The sequence below is a fragment of the Stenella coeruleoalba genome (assembly GCF_951394435.1).
Source record: "Stenella coeruleoalba genome assembly, chromosome: 6".
NCBI classification, from domain to species: Eukaryota; Metazoa; Chordata; class Mammalia; order Artiodactyla; family Delphinidae; genus Stenella; species Stenella coeruleoalba.
In genome coordinates, this window is record NC_137151.1 from 125,230,726 (window position 1) to 125,247,890 (window position 17,165).

The following is a 17,165-nucleotide window of genomic DNA, read 5'->3' on the forward strand; positions in this document are numbered from 1 at the left end:
CCATTCATTTGCAGGTCAAAAAGAGGCAAAATTAGCAAAATCACTTAGGGATCCTTACCTAGGGAGGAAAAGCATAAAGAAAAGCAAGGAAATGATTACCATGCGAATCAGCGTGGAGGTAGCTGGCATGGGGGTGGGGCAGTGATTGAGGGCGTGTGTGAGGTGTTCCCTGGTGTGGGTCCTGTTTTCGTCTTGACCCAGGTCACGGTTACTCAGGCCTTCACTGACATACTTTCTCATGAAACTTACATTTCTGTTTCATACACTTTCCTGTGTGTATGTTGTATTTAGCAGTAAGAGAAAAGGTCCTTAAAAACAAAAATCTCCCACCTATCCCCTCAGTTACCCACTTCCTCTCCCTACAGGAGACCAGTAGTAGTTTCTGTCGAGTCCTGCAGAGATAGCCTTTGCCTTAAAAACAGATTAAGTGTGTAGATTTATATATTCTTTTCTCCTTCCCTTTCTACCTCTTCAAGGGTTTGGGGGATGTATAAGCAAATGTGTATGTTTCTCGCCCTTTTTATACAAGTGGTGTGATACTGCATATAGTGCCCGCTACCTGTTTTCATTCAACAAGTGCCTTGAGATCTCTGGCATCAGCCCTTAGGGCGTTCCCCCATGCTTCTACCTCTGCTCGGTGTCCACCGAACAAGCCCCTATGGATAGACGTTGAAGGGTTTCCTAAGGTTTTGCTGTTACGTCATTGTACACTTAACCGGTAGCCGTTTACATGCATCATTTTGCTTCTGTGCAGGTGTAGCTGTAGGGTCAAGTCCAAGAACTAGACTTCCTGGGTCAGAGGGCCTGTTTGATAGATATGCCAGATGGCCCTTAACAGAGGTCGTGCCAGCTCACATTCCCACCAGCGATGGGTGCCTGGGCAAAATATTCTTTCTTGACAGATTTAGGAAATTTTTTAAATGCATAATGTTGCTTAACAAAAAGCCTGCATAATCCACCGGAAACGAATTCTGACATTTTTGAAAGTTGAAAACCCCCAAATCTTTGTAGTTCGGCCTTTGAGAAGGTGCAGCTCAGGAGCTGGTTTTCTTTGAGACCGTTTTTCTATTTGGTTGTTTTCTTTTTAAATGTTAGCTACAAAGGGAACTACAAATGAGAGAGATTGTTACTCTGAGTCTCCCCTTAGCATAGTTTTCGTAAATGATTTTTCTGCTCTGTCTCTGCAGTCAAATAATTTAGTAATCCATTCTGTGGTGAAACATTTCCACAAAATCCATGCCGCAGTGGGGGACACGGCCGAGCGTCCCAGCCCAGTGGAGGGGGCCCTGCCTCACATCATCACCTGCACCGTGGAACACGACTCCATCCGCCTGCCCCTGGAGCACCTGGTGGAAGAACAAGTGGCGGGTGAGTGGGCAGCTGGCTGAGGTGCGGCGACCCGGGGGCCCTCTGGCGCTTGGGCTGCCTGGCTGTGCCCAGGGGCGAAGGTTACGAGGCCTGTCCTTCCAGATTTTCTCTGAGGGAGAAATCAATCACCAGTGCGTGGAACTGGTCGTTCATCACCGCATGAGACGTCAGACTCTTGTACATGATACATCCGTGCACATCTAATAGCATGCCTATAGATGCTAGCCCGTGCTTCTCGTTGTTCGATTTTAATGATTGAATCTTGGCTTGCACTCCCTGTGGTAGAAAGAAAGTGGACCCAGTAGACATCGAGTTCTGGTGGTAAAAACAAGAATAAGTGCACCCCTGCTGGGAGCCTGTTATCTCAGCAGAGAGAAGGTGAGGGCCTCCCGGGGTGGGGGGAGCAGAGGTGGGGGGGTGCTGGGGCCCCATCGGGAGATGCACCTGGCCAGGCAGTCTGAGGGGCAGGTGGAGCCTCTGCCCAGCAGTGGCAGTGGCCCTGGCTACTTCTGGTCCTTTCACATGTCCTGTGATGTGACATCTCAAGACACAGGGTATAGATACTAGCTTTTGGAAACGTAAGAGACATTTTTCCCAAGACAGCCAGGGTTGACCTCTCCTTGGAATAAGTCTGGTTTTCTACGAAGCATTTGCCTTCTTACCTTATCTGCCTGGAAACCTGAAGGGGAGGCAGACGAGAGTGTTCTTATCTTAAAGGTAAAGGATGGCTTCCCTGGTGGCGCAGTGTTGGGAGTCCGCCTGCCGATGCAGGGGACACGGGTTCGTGCCCCGGTCCGGGAAGATCCCACATGCCGCGGAGCGGCTGGGCCCGTGAGCCATGGCCGCTGAGCCTGCGCGTCCGGAGCCTGTGCTCCGCAACGGGAGAGGCCGCAACAGTGAGAGGCCCACGTACCGCAAAAAAAAAAAAAAAAAAAAAAAGATAAAGGAGTGTGCCAGAACTGCTCGGTTTGACTGTGAGCCTTGTTACCACTTTTCCCCTTTGACCACTGGAAAGGTTTTTCTCTTTATGCACCACTCTAACTAAAAAACAGTCAGGTCCAACTTTCTTGTTTAAACTGTCCTTCCTTTTAATCCCTGGTGCCTTTTTTTCTGTGTCTCAGGTACAGGGAAGGGCAACTTAATACATTGTTATTGGTTGCTGTTACATTTTGCCTCTTGTTTAAAATTGTACACGTTTTTACAAAGAATAGACGCGCACCTAAAGATCACAGAAGGGCTTCGAGCATTGCTGTAAAGTGGAGGCTCTTCCCCGCCGCCCCCAGTCTGGCTCCTCAGAGGCAGCCGCCCCTCAAGTCTGCCTTCAGGTTTTCTCGTGGTTGTGGCATTATCACTTTAATTACTTCCACGTTAATACTTAATAACTTACACACATAATCTCCATTTCTTAGTTTATTAACTCAAGCATCTATTTGTTGACTCCCTGGTATAAAACGGGGACTTGACCTCAACTGTCTCACACCCCTCCACCTCCACACTGTCCAATTGTTGCTGTTGTTGTTTTTTACTATATATGTCAGCTTTATGGAGACGGAACTCACGTATGATACTCTTCACCCGTTTGAAGTGTACGATTCAGTAGTTTTTAGTGAATTCACGGAGTTGTGCAACCATCCCCACAGTCGATTATAGAGCATGTCCTGACCCTCAGAAGAACCTCTCATCTGTTAACTGTAACTGTTTCCCTCAACCCTGGGCAACCACTAATACATTCTGTCTCTGGAGATTCCCCCATTCTGGACTTGCATATGAATGGAGTCACATGACATGTGGTCTTTCGTAGTTGGCTTCTCTCACTTGGCGCCATGTCTCGGGGCTCATCCGCGTTGTGGCCTGTGTCAGTATTCCATTCCTTTTTATGGGTGAATAATATTCACATTTTATCCATTCGTCAGTTGATGAACATTTGATGGACATTTGATGCTATGAATAATGCCATTGTGAGCATTTGTGTAGAAGTCTTTGTGTGGACGAATGTTTTTGTTTCTCTTGAGTATATACCCAGGAGTGGAGTTGCTGTGTCATGTGGTAACTCTGTTTCACCTTTCGCAGTATCTTGGTGTTTAACCCTAACCTCTGTATCCCGCAGTAGCTGCACCGTTTTCCATTCCCACCAGCAGTGCCTAGGGCTCCAGTTTCTCCATGTGTCCTCGCCAACGTGTGTTAGTGTCTGTGTTTTCCGTAACAGCCGTCCTAGCGGGTGTGAAGTGAGAGCTCATGGGGGTTTTGATCTGCGTCTCCCTGAGGGCTGATGATGTTGAGCAGGTGCTCATAGACTTAATAAAAAGACAGAAGTCCTGGCCGGAGCTGCCTTTCCTTTGCTCCCGTTTGAGTCCCGTAGTGGATGCACCAGCTCCGCCCTTCTCTTGCTGCCCCGCACCGCCCGCCCACCCCGGAGCCCGCCTGCTGTCGAGGCCAGCGCTGCTGCCACCCACTTGCTGGGTATGAGGCGGGGGTCCTCGTCCGTCGGAACCTGGTCCCCTGCCTGCCTCGGCAGTCGGCCCCCACCCTGCTCTCCACAAGTGCACCCTGAACGTGGGTGGCCTCTGGATCCTTTCCTACTTTCTGTGGAGTCAGTTATCGCCTATCAGTGTCCTGGGTGGGTTCTCCCTGATGCTGTTAGTCTAATGACATCATCTTTCTGTATTCTGGGCATTGCTCAAAATTCCTTGTCCACAGGTGGTCGCCCTTATTGAGAAATATATCCGTTCTCTCGTTTCCATGGGACCTTGAGGGGAAAGTGGGTGTGTTTGTCTTCACCATTTTGAACCCAAAACCTCGATTTGGTCACGTCTCGTTGTTTTCCATCTGCAGTAGTAGGATTCTGGGTGCCTAGAGCAGTGCCTGGCACACGGTAGGTGCTTAACAAAGGCTGGGTCAGTGCCGAGTGAGGGAAGGTTAAGTACTTAGCGCCTCAAGATGCTCCCATGGACTGAGGGTGTCTCAGCTGCTTGCGGGTCCCTTAGAGGCGGAACAGGGTGTCCCCAGACAGCCCCCCAACTGAAGCTCATTGACGAAGCCTTCAAGCCAGTGGTCTGTGGGCGGGGCGATAAAGGGGCTCATATTCCTTCTTCATAGTTTTCTGAACCTTTATGATAAATTGCTTTTTTCACTGTGTCTAAGTAAACGTTCCAGAAAGGATACTTTGTGGGTTTGACCTCATGCTTGTGTCTTATTCCTCAGAGGTCACCTTTGTCCCCGTGTCCAAGGTGAATGGGCAGGTGGAGGCTGAGGACATCCTGGCGGCCGTCCGCCCGGCCACGTGCCTCGTGACCATCATGCTGGCCAATAACGAGACAGGCGTCATCATGGTGAGTCGCGGCCCCTCTTAGGAAGATGGAGCGCGGACCCCGGCTTCCCAGCCCCGCCTCTTCTTTCCCCTGCTCTTCAATCCGGGAACCTTTCGGTGCATCCTCATTAACAACTCCTCATTTCCCTCATTCCGTCTTCATCAAATCAACACACTCAGCCGTGCGTTTCTCCCTCTCCAGCCGGTGCCTGAGATCAGCCGGCGAGTCCGAGCCCTGAACCAGCAGCGGGCGGCGGGCGGGCTGCCGGGGGTGCTCGTGCACACGGACGCCGCCCAGGCCTTGGGGAAGCGGCGCGTGGACGTGCGGGACCTGGGCGTGGACTTCCTGACCGTCGTGGGCCACAAGGTGCGTCCGTCTGCCTTCCTGCCCTCCTGCCAGGGAGACACCTCGATGCCCGGGAGGCTCACCTGCGAGCAGAGCCCGCGGCCCCGCTCATCCTCCGTCACCGGTGCACCCGGCGCACATGCCGAGCGAGGCCCTGGGTCATGGTGATGGGCAGACCGCGGCCCCGCCCTCGGCAGCTCGGAGGAGAGCCCGGCAGAGCTAGGATGCCGAGGGCTGAGTGCCCACCGGGAATGCTGGGCAGGGCAGCTCATAGGGGGTAGGAGGGGAGGCCAGGCAAGGCCTTCGGGGGAGGGGGGAATGGGAGGGGGAGAGGCGGGGTCGGGGGAAGGATGGGGGGAGTGGAGGTCACAGGTGGGTTTAGCCTGGGAGTGAGTGAGCTCTGCAGCACGGAGAGTGTGTGCAGACCCCTCCTCAGCCCACTCACCCCCGCACCCAGGGACGGAAGATGCAGGGTTCAAGAACGATGGCTTCTCTAACTTGACTTAAACTGTGTTTCTGAGTGTGAGGTTGTGGTTTTCACAGCCCTCATCTCTAGGGTGTGCTGGGGAAATAGTTAACAGTGAAGACCCTTCTGAAGCTTTTGCTCATCTTTCCAGCAGCTGACTAGAAGCTGGATTATTTTTAGTAATTTCCCCTCAGCTGGTTCCCAAGGGAGTGAGGTGCTGGCCTGACATGGGGGCCCTTGAGATTTCTAGCTAATGTGGATTTGAGAGCATGGAGTCATCCGCAGGGCAGCCCTTGGCCATCTCTCTCTCCAGCCCCTCTCCTTCACAGAGTCTCCCACGCACCGTGCAGGTGCTCTGCTGCCCCCGAGCTGGGGGCCAGAGTCCAGCACCTGCCCCCACCCAAAGGCTTCTGTGACCCCCGCGTGTCTGCAGTGGGGATGGGTGGCCACCTGCGGGACCAGAGGAGGCGGGCCTGACGTCATAGAGTATCTCTGTGGGCCTCTCAATACATATATGGAAAAGGTCCCCAGAAGGTTCTTGTTGAATAAATGACTGACTTTTCTTTCAGTTCTATGGCCCCAGGATTGGAGCACTTTATGTCCGAGGGCTTGGTGAACTCACCCCTCTGTACCCTATGCTGTTTGGAGGTGGACAAGAACGGAATTTCAGGCCAGGGTAAGGTAGAAGTTTAACGAGGTGTCTGGGCCGCTGGCAGTGTTGTCTGTATGTAGGGCAGTGGCTCTCCCGTCTCTTGGAAGCACGGTGATAGCACAGCACTCTCATCTCCACTGAGTCAGACGTGGCTCCACTGGCTGGTTCTACACGTGGGGCTCACAGATCTGCAGTCTCGCTGGGGATGATTCAAAGCAGATGAAGGAAGCCTCTTTCAGCTGCTTCAAAGCATCCAGTTCCTTTTGTTATTTTGGCCCAGCCCCCCGGCTGAGATGTGCTGCCCTTCTCTTGACTGTGGGGTGAGCACCTGGTTTCCTCTCTGAAAGCGCCTGTGTCCCCATGACCTGCAGGGGTGTTTTAACCAGGGAATGAGGTGGCACCAGCACGACACGTGTTGTCAGAAACTTGATAACAAGAGGAAGAAACAGACAACATGTGGTGAGTTCCCTAGGGTTTCTCTTGCTTCCTTTATTCCAGAATTAGAGCAGAAGAAGCCCGCAACTCAGAAACACCAATAAGGGCTGATGAAAAATGCCCAAGAAAGCCCTCTCTCTCCAGCCAGTGGACCAGGGAAAGGAGAGCCTAGCAACACAGAGAACTTTTAGACAATACCTGCTTTTCTCCAGCCCGTCACCATGGTAAACTGCTGCTACCCCCACCTGTGCCACAAAGGAGTGTAGGGAGCCCAGACTTCACCCACACAGGCTGTGACAAGAGCCCCACGCCCCGCCTGTGTCAGACAGGGCCTAGTGAAGAGCCAGGACTTTTGCCCCACCACAGTCATGCACCCCACCAAGGTGTCAGTGGAGACCACGTGGGCACCCTGGGCTTCCACCCATACCCATCACTAACAAGGTGCGTTCTCCTCTTGGATGTTGACACGGACCAAGGAGGGAACCTGGACGTCTGCCCCTGCTTGGCAGTAGTCAGTTGGCACACTCCTCCTGCCAGAGGAAGGTCAAAAAAAAGACAGCTAATACGGAAGGGTTAAGAAGCATCCAGATTCATAACGACATAGGGCTGTCCAGGTTTCAACTGAAAATCGCTCATCATCCTGAGAACCAGAAAGATCTTAAATCAAAGAAAAAAGACGATCAAGAGATGCCAACACTGAGATGACAAAGATGTTAGAATTATCTGATAAGAGATTTTAAGGCAAACACAATAAAAATGCTTTAATGAGCAATTATGAACACCCTCGAAACAGAAGAAATAGAAAGTGTCAGCAAAGAAGAAGATGTAGAGAAGAACTAAACAGAAATTTTAGAACTAAAAACTACAACAGCCAAAGTAGAAAGCTCAGTGGACAGGCTCACCAGCAGAATGGGGCAACAGAGGAAAGAGTGAACTGAAAGAACAATAGAAGTAACCAATATAAAAAACAGACAGGAAGTAGACTGGAAGAAGATTGAACAGAGCCTCCGGGGACCTGTGGGACTATAGCAAAAGATCTAACATTCATTTCGTTGAGGTCCTGGAGGGACAGGAGAAAGAGGGTGGGATGAAAAAGAACTTGAAGAAATAATGGCTGAAAACTTCCCAAATTTGGCAAGAGACATAAACCCACAGATTCAAGAAGCTGAACAAAACCCAAACAGGATAAACCAAAAGAAATCTACCCTAAGACATAAATAGTAAACTTCCATAAAAGAAGGACAAAGAAAAATCTTGAAAGCAGCCAGAGGAAAGAATAAATAACACCTTATCTATAGGAAAAAAATAATTTGAATGACAGTAGATTACTCTTCTGAAGCCATGGAGGCCAGAGAAAGTATGCAAAAATTTTCAAGTGCTCAAAGAAAAGAACTGTCAAACCAAATTAAAAACACAGCAGAAATATCCTTCAGGAACGAAGAGGAAATCAAGACATTCTCAGATGAAAGAGAAAACTAACAGAATTTGTCACCAGAAAACCTACGCTAAAAATGACTAAAGAAGTTCTTTACACAGAAAGGAAACAGTAAAAGAAGGAACCTTGGAACATCAGAGAGAAAGAGCATGGTAAACAAAAATATGGGTAAATAGGGGGCTTCCCTGGTGGCGCAGTGGTTGAGAGTGCACCTGCCGATGCAGGGGACGCGGGTTCGTGCCCTGGTCCGGGAAGATCCCATATGCCGCGGAGCGGCTGGGCCCGTGAGCCATGGCCGTTGAGCCTGCGCGTCCGGAGCCTGTACTCCACAACAGGAGAGACCACAACAGTGAGAGGCCTGCGTACCAAAAAAAAAAAAAAAAAAAAAAAAAAAAAACGGTAAATAAAATAGACTTTCCTTCTCTTCAGTTTTCTAAATTATGTTTGATGGCCTAAGCAAAAATCATAGCACTGTCTGATGTGTTTCAAAATGTATGTGGAAGAAATATTTAAGATAATTATATTATGAATGGGGGAGGGTAAAGGGATGTAAAAGGAGGTAAGGTTCCTGTTCTTCACTTGAACTTCTGAAAACTGTTTAAGTAACCCACAGAAAGGTAGGAAAAAGAAAACAGAGAAAAAATAAAATGGAAGACTTAAGCCCAAACATCAACAATTATATTAAATGTAAATGGTATAAATATACCAATTAAAAGGCAGAAATTGGCAGAATAAAAATTTAAAAAACTGATCCAACTATATGCAGTCTATAAGAAACTTGCTTCAAATATAGCAAGAGGCAAGTTAAAAGTAAAGGTTGGAAAAAAGTGTATCACACTAACATTAATCTAAGGAAAGTAGGAATGGCTATATAACATGAGATAAAGGAGACTCCAGAGCAAAGAAAATAGAAAATTACCGGGGATGGGGGAGGCAGGGGGAATTATATAATGATAAAAGAATCAGTCCACCAAGAAGACATAGCAATCCTAATGTGGATGCACTAAACAGTAGAGCTGAAAAGTATGTGAGGAATAAAAAATCCAAACTAAACTGAAAGGAAAAATAGACAGATCCACAATTATAGATGGAGACTTCAACACCCTTCCCTCAACAATGGATAGAACAACTAGACAAAAATTGGCTAAGGTTAGAAGAACGCAATAACACCCATCAACCAACAGGATCTAATCAACCTGTTTGGAACACTCCACCCAACAACAGCAAAATACACATTCTTTTTTTTTTTTTTTTTTTTTTTTTTTTTGGCGGTACGTGGGCCTCTCACTGTTGTGGCCTCTCCCGTTGCGGAGCACAGGCTCCGGACGCGCAGGCTCAGCGGCCATGGCTCACGGGCCCAGCTGCTCAGCGGCATGTGGGATCCTCCCAGACCAGGGCATGAACCCGTGTCCCCTGCATCGGCAGGCAGACTCTCAACCACTGCGCCACCAGGGAAACCCGAAGAGTAGTTTTTCAGTTTGTTACATCAGTGTATGGGAACCGCTGGTCTTCGGGGGTGTTCCTGTCCCCTCCTGCACAGCCCCCCTGAACACACACACTACGCCCCAAGTATGTAGTAACAAAAGATTCATCCCATATTACAGTTGAGAGGCTTCAGCTGAAACGTCAGCTGAAGGGAACGGAGTGGGGAGTGAGTTCCTCAGACCCTCACCTTGTTTGGCAGGGAGACCAAAGAGGGGGGCTCTGGGGCCTGCAGTCGGAGGAGGGCTTTCTCCTGGGTAGGAGGCGGGTCCAGGTAGAATTGTCACTTGGACGCCCACTGTTGTTGCCCACAGTGGGCCACGCCTACTGTCCCTGGGCGATGACGAGGGTTTGGGGGCTGGCAGCTGCCCTTGTTTAGGAAAGATGTTGGTGTGACTTTATTTGAACACCTGACTTTCAGATAGACAGGATTCCTTCCAGGGATGTCTGTTAATCGCTTTGCATGGAAATAGGATTGAATCCTTTGTCTCTTACAGGACAGAGAACACCCCGATGATTGCCGGCCTTGGGAAGGTAAGCCTTGGTGACCTCGGACAGCCGAAGCCGTGTGTTGTCCATCGATGTCTTCCTCCCGTGTTTCCGCCTCACTCTCACACCACTGCCACACTCACCACACTTCTGACACCAGATGTGCGGGGTTGGGGGTCCCCACCCAGCAATTCTGTGGCACCAGCTGAGCTTCCTACAATTCAATTCTGACACTGTCTACCCAGAGTTACTGTCAGAGCCCACAGGCTGAGGGCTCAGTTGTGGGCACCCACAACTTCAGATGCCAACTGCCACCCGCACTTCTGACCAACCAGCTGTGAATCAGAGGTTCCCATGGCCCCTCCTTGAGTTCAGTGTATTTTCTAGAACAGCTCACAGAACGCAGAGAAACTAGAGTACTGGTTTATTATGAAAGGATATGATAAAGGGTACAGGTGAACCTCCAGAAGGAAGAGAAGTGTAGGGCAGGGGATGTGGGAAGGGGCTTCCACGCCCTCTCCAGGCACCAGCCTCCTAGCACCTCTGTGATCAGCAACCTGGAAGCTCTCTGAACCCACACTGTTGAGGTTTCTATGGAGGCTTTGATCAGTCATCAACTCCGTTTCCAGCCCCTTTCCCATCTCTACAAAAATTCTAGGCTTCTAATCAGGACTCGGTGACCAGCCCCTATCCAGGAGCCCACCCGGGGTCGCCTCATTAGGGCAAAAGACACTGTCACCCAGGAAGTTCCAAGGGATTTAGGAGCTTGGCAGCAGGAAGCAGAGCCCAAGCCAGAATATTAGAATAAAGGCTGCTCCTCCTGCTTAGGAAATCCCAAGGGTCTCAGGAGCTCCGTGCCCGGTCCAGGGCGGAGGCCAGAGCGCATATTTTCTACGATCTCACATCAGTTTCCCAGCAGCTTTAATAGGTCTCCTGGCTTTAGGAGAGATCACGTTCACGATCCCAAGAAGCAGACCAACATAAGAGGAACCTTGAATGGTATTTATCAACCTGGAGATGTGCTGTTTAAGAAATGTGGAGTGGGTTTCATACGCTTAGCATTTAAAAGGGAAGCATCTTTTCTCAAGTCTCTTCTAATATTAAAAGCAATGACGTCATCACCACAGGTTTGCTCCTCCCCTGGGTCCAGTTACCCCCCGCCCCCCGAGACGGTGACAGAGGGGCAGCTTCTTCAAGATCTTCCTGATGAGGATTAGACGGCGGCGCAGCAGCGGCAGGCCCCTCCGCTCCCTTCTGCAGCCGTGACCCTTTCCTCGCTCCTGGCTTGCACCTGTGCCCGGGCCCTCTGACCCTGCTGTCACTGGAGGGGTGGCACACCATTGTCGCCCCCTCCCCTTGCTCAGCCTGGCCCTCCTCGGTGTGGTCTGGCTCGGGACACGCCCCCCCTCTCCCCGGGAGGTGTGTCCTGGCCCCCCTGGGGCGAGTCAAGGTCTCTATGCTGCCTTCCACCCCTTCCCCGTGTGCCGACTGAAGAAAGGCGCCCCCCTGCGGCCACCCCCTGCCCTGCACCCTCACAGTCTTCTGCCAGGGTGTTCCTCCCCCAGCCTTTAAAACCGGCCTCCCATGGTCCTCACTGCTCCAGCTTCTTCCCGGGTCCTCCGCCCCACAGAGCAGCCCGCACGCATTCTCACCCCCTACCCTTCTCCTGACACCTGCTCTGCTCCCCAGAAGCTGGTCGAGGAGGTCCCCATTTCGCCCTGTGACCTCCTGCAGCTGTGGGACCGCTTCTCCCCCCAGAGGTTCCTTCTCTGCCTCTTCACCCGTCAGCATCCTGGGTGCCTCCTCTCTCTCTCGCTGTGCTCACTCTGTCCCGTGGCTCTGATGCCAGCCTGTGCTCTGGTCTTGGACTTGACATCTCAGGGCAGGTCCTGACCTGCTGGGAGGTCCACGTCCCACCTGCTTCCTCAACGTGTCCTCTGAGCCCACGATGTGTCCTGCTCTCTCTCCTGCATCGTTGGCGTCTCTCCCCGTGGTGCCTCCTGCCACCCAGGCTCTCAGCTGAGAAATCTAGGAGGTGCCCTTGATCTGCCCTGTCCCGTCCCCCGCACCTGATGCAGCAGCTGGGCTTGTCTGTTCAGTCTCCACGAGAGGTCCAGGACCTGCCTCTTGTACCGACTCTAGGCCGGATCATCCCCGTCTTGTGTGTGGACGCCGCATCCACTCTCCACGTAGCATCCAGTTCTAACACACAAATCAGAGCAGCCCACCCCTTCCTCAAAATCCACGTGCATCTGCCTTGTGTTTAGGCTCAGATCCCGCCTGTCCTGGGGCCTCTGGGGCGCTGTCCCCCTCGCTCACTCTGTTCCAGGAGCGCTCGCCTTTCCCCCTGCAGGGCCTTTGCCTGGAATGCCCTTCCCCACTGCCCCGAGTTCCCGTCACGGCGCCCACCCGTCGGTCTACCGTGGTCACCTCTTCCCTGGTGTGTCTGTCCCTGGGATGGATGTGCCTTCAGGACTGGGATTGCCTTTGGTCACCGGCTAGGGACCCTGCAGCGCCTGGGGTATCCGGAAGCCTGAAAAAGTAAATTCCTGTTAACCAGTGAAGGGTACTCGGCACTTATCCCGGCCCGGGTCACACGGTGGGCGCGTACTGTGTATCTGTGAGGTTCCAGAGAGTGAGCAGTTTGAGGCCGTGTCGCCGGTCTGCCTTCGGGGAGAATCACCTCTGCTGCTTAAAGCTGTCTTGCTCCCCTTGTTTCACCGTAACTGAGGGGCCCTCCTGTGTCCCTAGGCGGCTGAGCTGGTGGCAGAGAAGTGCGAGGCCTATGAAGCCCACATGCAGGCTGTGCGCGACTACCTGGAGGAGAGGCTGGCGGTGAGCGCCCGCGGCCCGGGGCTCTGGGGACGGTGAGCGCCCGTGGCCCGGGGCTCTGGGGACAGTGAGCGCCCGCGGCCCGGGGCTCTGGGGACGGTGAGCGCCGGTGGCCCGGGGCCCTGGGGACAGTGAGCGCCCGTGGCCCGGGGCTCCGGGACGGCGGGGCCGAGGCCCGGAGCTCTGGGGACAGTGAGCGCCCGTGGCCCGGAGCTCTGGGGACGGCGGGGCCGAGACCCCCAAGGCGGGCTCCAGACCAGGCGACTTTCTCAGACACGTGACAGAAATACCAGAGACGGAGTATCTCAGGGTTGTGTGAAGACGATCCAAATGTATTCAGAAGTTTCTTCTCCCAGTTAACTTTGCTCTCCATAGTCAGTCTCCCTGACTATTATCAGTAGATGCTTATCAGTAAGATAATCATTCTGTGTGTTGAGGGTAAGGTTTTTTTTTCCTGCCACACCCGTGTGGCTTCCGAGATCTTAGTTCCACAACGAGGGATTGGACCCAGACCCTCAGCAGTGAGAGTGCAGAGCCCTAACCACCGGACCGCCAGGGAATTCCCAAGAGTGAGGTTTTGTTTTCCAGAAAGTCTGAAGTTCAAGCAGTTGGGGGGAGGGGGCTTCGAAGATGTTACTGCACATATTCTGTTCATTTTCCAGGCTGAGTTTGGTGAGCGAGTCCATCTGAACAGCCAGTTTCCAGGCACTGAGCGACTCCCCAACACCTGTAACTTCTCCATCCAGGGACCCCGGCTGCAAGGTGACGACGGCCCCCAGCTCTCCCTGGCTGGGGGCTGGGCTGGACTGGGCAAAGCTTGAGCTGTGGGGAGGCGTGGGCACTGGCCGAGGGCAGGGTCACCCCACCAGGCACTGTCCTGTGGTGGTGGGGCTCTGGGCACAGCTGCTGACCTGCTCCAGGTGCTAAGGCTCTCTCTGGACACAGCACAGCGGCGCTCAGCTCTCACAGGGTCCTAGCCCCGCCCCAAAGATGTGAGGGATGGAGATAAAGTGAACTGAATTTTAGGCTAGTTGGTCCATCTTTGTCTGCAATTTTTACAAAACATTTTATGAGGGTCAGGAAAGTAGAGGCAACCAAGTGAAAACTGGCCCAGAGTCAGGCTGAATTGCAGATCTGTGGGCTTCATTAGTTCCCGCGATCTCTGCCTCCCCGCTGGAAAAGTTAGGGTTCGGGTTAGGACTAGGCTTGGGGTTAGCGTTAGGATTAGCCTTAGGGCGACTCGTATCCCAGACGCTTAGGACTTGGCTGCCCGGAGTCCCTGAGGCTTGAGTCCTGGGTGTAGAGCATCCTGTTTGTCTGGGAGGAGATTACGGTGGCCCCGAGAGCACGGGAGAGCCGACCTGAAGGGCAGTTTTCACCTCTTAGAAGAAGAGGTCGTTGCCTCGTGGTCACTCTGAGAAACGGGGCAGCGTGTTTGGACCACGAAGAAACCCTGGGGCGGCCGTCACCGGGTCTGGAGTGCATCCTCGTTGGGAAGGAAGCACACGGCTAACTCTCCAGGCCTCCCCGCTGTGGGAAGGGCAGTTCCTCCCTCTAGTGTCTTCCCCGCCTTCTTCTGGGGGCAGACTGTATATTCTGTGAGGACCTGTGTGAATTTAAATGAGACAGGCTGTTCGTTTTAATTAAATCGCAGTCATCGGTGTTGGGGTTTTTTGTTTGTTTGTTTATGTTTTGGGTTTCTTTTGGCTGCGCCACGTGGCTTGTGGGATTTTTAGTTCCCCGACCAGGGATCGAACCCGGGTCCTTGGCAGTAAGAGGGCAGAGTCGTACCCACTGGAGCGCCAGGGAATTCCCATCATTGTATTTTTTTAAATCTCTGTGCCTGTGAAGGAAGAGGGAAGTGCCTTCTAGCTTAACACAGACAAGCTCCCAGTGTCTCTCCCTTTAGAAAACGGAGACGTCAAGTTAGACATTATTACCAGGACAGCACGTTACTCGGTAAGGCAGCTCGTCAGGATTCTGCGAGTCCTGCCAGGCAGCTGGTGGTACCACATTCTCAAGGCCAGTCTTATGAGGCCGAAGAGTGTCTGCTTTTCTGCAGCCAAGGGGCAGAGGAAGCGCTTCCTCTGGGACCTGCTGTGGTTTCTCTCACCTGCCGTCAGAGGGACCTGTGCCCTGGGATTCCATCAGGTGGTACGAGGGAGGGAGCGTCCAAACTTGCAGCAGGGAAGAGAGGCAGCCCCTGCCTGGACTCCACCTCAGGGGCCCTGTGCTCTGTCTCCTAGGCCACTTGGTGCTGGCCCAGTGCAGGACGCTGCTGGCCAGCCTGGGGGCTGCGTGCCACTCGGACCATGGAGACCGGTGAGTGCTCTCCACGTACTTGGCCGCGGCATCCAGGGCGCATCGGGGCTCTAGGTTTGGGCAGCTCTGCAACCTAGCAGGGGCGTGGACAGTGACCAGACGGCGCAGGCCCTCGGGAGGAGCGAGTGGGAGCTGCAGCCGTCAGGGGCCTCGGGCTGGACCCGGAGACGGGCAGCAGGGCTCCGCGTGAGGTGGGGAGTGGGGAGGAGGGGCGGGCTGGTGCAGCAGGGCCGGGCTGCGGGCGCCCACTTCAGCCTCGAGAAAACCGGGAGCTGTGACCAGATTTGGGTTCAGATCACGCCCCCTGCCAGGAGCGGGCGGAAGCGGGAGGGGAGGGTGGAGCCTCGGGCCTGGGCATCGGGAGCAGCCCTGCTGGAGGAAGAGAAGGGGGTTCGGTTTCTTGGGGGGCCCTGCAGGCGGGAGTAGAGCTGGATGCGGCCACCTGGGCTCTGGAGAGAGCGGAGCTGTGGTCGTGATGAGCAACAGGCCTCTGTTCGAGGCCAGGGCACCGGGACCAAACTCAGCACTGACTTGGGCGGGCCGCAGCCTCCAGGGTCTGCAGGAGGCCGTCCCTCTGCCTCGCGTGTGGCTCAGCGTCCCTTCCAGGAACCGAGCCCGCTAGCTCCTTGGAGATGGGAGTTGCCACAGTACCCTGGGCTCCGGCTCTCGGGTGCAGGGGCCAACAGCCGCCTCTGTGCTCCCGGGGTCGGGGTCTGTGCCACCCGGCTGGAGAGCAGGGAGGCTTTGAGCCGGCCCTTGGTGACGGTGGGCCAAAGAGTGTGCGTGGCCAGTGGGGAGCTGGCCAAGGACACGCGGCAGCCCGGGAGAGCCCGTGTCCTGACGGCTGGCCCATCTCCCCGCCCCACAGGCCATCCCCGGTGCTGCTGAGCTGCGGCGTCCCCTTGGACCTGGCCAGGAACGCCATCCGGCTCAGCGTGGGCCGCGGCACCACCCGGGCCGAAGTGGACCTCGTCGTGCAGGACCTGAAGCAGGCGGTGGCCCGGCTGGAGGGCCAGGCCTAGTGCCCAGGGCGGTGCCAGAAGGAGTCTTCCTCTTGTCCCAGAGCGTGTGGGCTCCGGGCTCCCTCCCGTCCCTTGGTCAGTGAGGGAGCGGGTCTGCTGGGCCCACAGACGCCACCGGTGCTGAGGGGCCCAGGACAAGATGCCCTCGTGGGACTGTCCCTGTCACTGCTGCCCAGTGGCACCAGTTGGATTAGAAACTCTTCAGCCGCGTCCACCCTCCCCTCTGGGAAGTGGGGCGGGCTTGTTGTAAGCACGCCCTTCCTGGAAGGTGGCATTTTTATCCGAAAGGTAAAATCCTAGTATTTATAATTGATTGTCAGCTGCTCTCATGGAAATAGGAGACCTGGTTTTTGGCTGCTGTCCTGGCCTCTGTGCACCTGTTGGCTGAGAGGTCAGTCCCTCCTCACCCTCATGGCCCTTCTCAAGCCCTTTCAGAGGGTGGGGGCCCCTGTGGTCAGGCCCCTCCCCGCTGGGCGTCCCCCCGCTTCCGGGCCCGCCCATCCTCCTGATCACTTGCTGGTCACTCGGGCCACCGACCACTGGGCGCCCTCTCTCCCAGTCCGCAGGCCCCTCCCGTCCCTTCCATTCGATCATTTGCTCAGGGTTTCAGCTCAGCCGTCAGAGTCACGGGCGGCAGCGCCTGCGTGATGCTGGCTCATTCCCAAGGCGGAAAATCATTCATCCCTCGCTCAGCTCCCATCTCAGTTGTATTTGCGGGAGGATTCTTTGATCTTCACAGTGGCATTGTGGTGTCTGATTCACATCAAATGTCGTGTCTATGGAGACATTTACATAGGAGTGGGTTTTTTTAATTGAATAACACTTGTAATGTGCGGTTGAAAGGTGCAAGGAACTTCGTGATGGCTCTGAGGAAACAACCGTCAGAAATTAGATGAACTAATAAAAGCTTCCAGTGCTTGTTTTGGACATTTTGTGGTTCTTCTAGTGGGTGCTTCTCTTGGGGGCACAGTGTGTCTGTGCCGGCAGTGGGGTGGGGTCAGACCCACTG

At 53.8% G+C, this 17,165-nt stretch overlaps 1 protein-coding gene across 1 annotated transcript in view; it reads left to right on the forward strand.

The window, feature by feature from the left end:
* The window catches only part of SCLY (selenocysteine lyase), a gene marked incomplete at its 5' end in the record, with an annotated part of 29,018 nt that extends 12,206 nt beyond the window's left edge, over positions 1–16,812 (forward strand). Inside the window, 9 exons of the mRNA XM_079924211.1 lie at positions 1,188–1,368; positions 4,570–4,697; positions 4,878–5,042; positions 6,057–6,163; positions 9,989–10,025; positions 12,732–12,815; positions 13,475–13,574; positions 15,059–15,134; positions 16,003–16,812. Of these exons, the coding sequence (XP_079780337.1) occupies positions 1,188–1,368; positions 4,570–4,697; positions 4,878–5,042; positions 6,057–6,163; positions 9,989–10,025; positions 12,732–12,815; positions 13,475–13,574; positions 15,059–15,134; positions 16,003–16,156 (1,032 nt within the window). The 3' untranslated portion in view covers positions 16,157–16,812. The remainder of the gene's footprint in view (positions 1–1,187; positions 1,369–4,569; positions 4,698–4,877; positions 5,043–6,056; positions 6,164–9,988; positions 10,026–12,731; positions 12,816–13,474; positions 13,575–15,058; positions 15,135–16,002) is intronic.
* Positions 16,813–17,165: the final 353 nt, after the last annotated feature.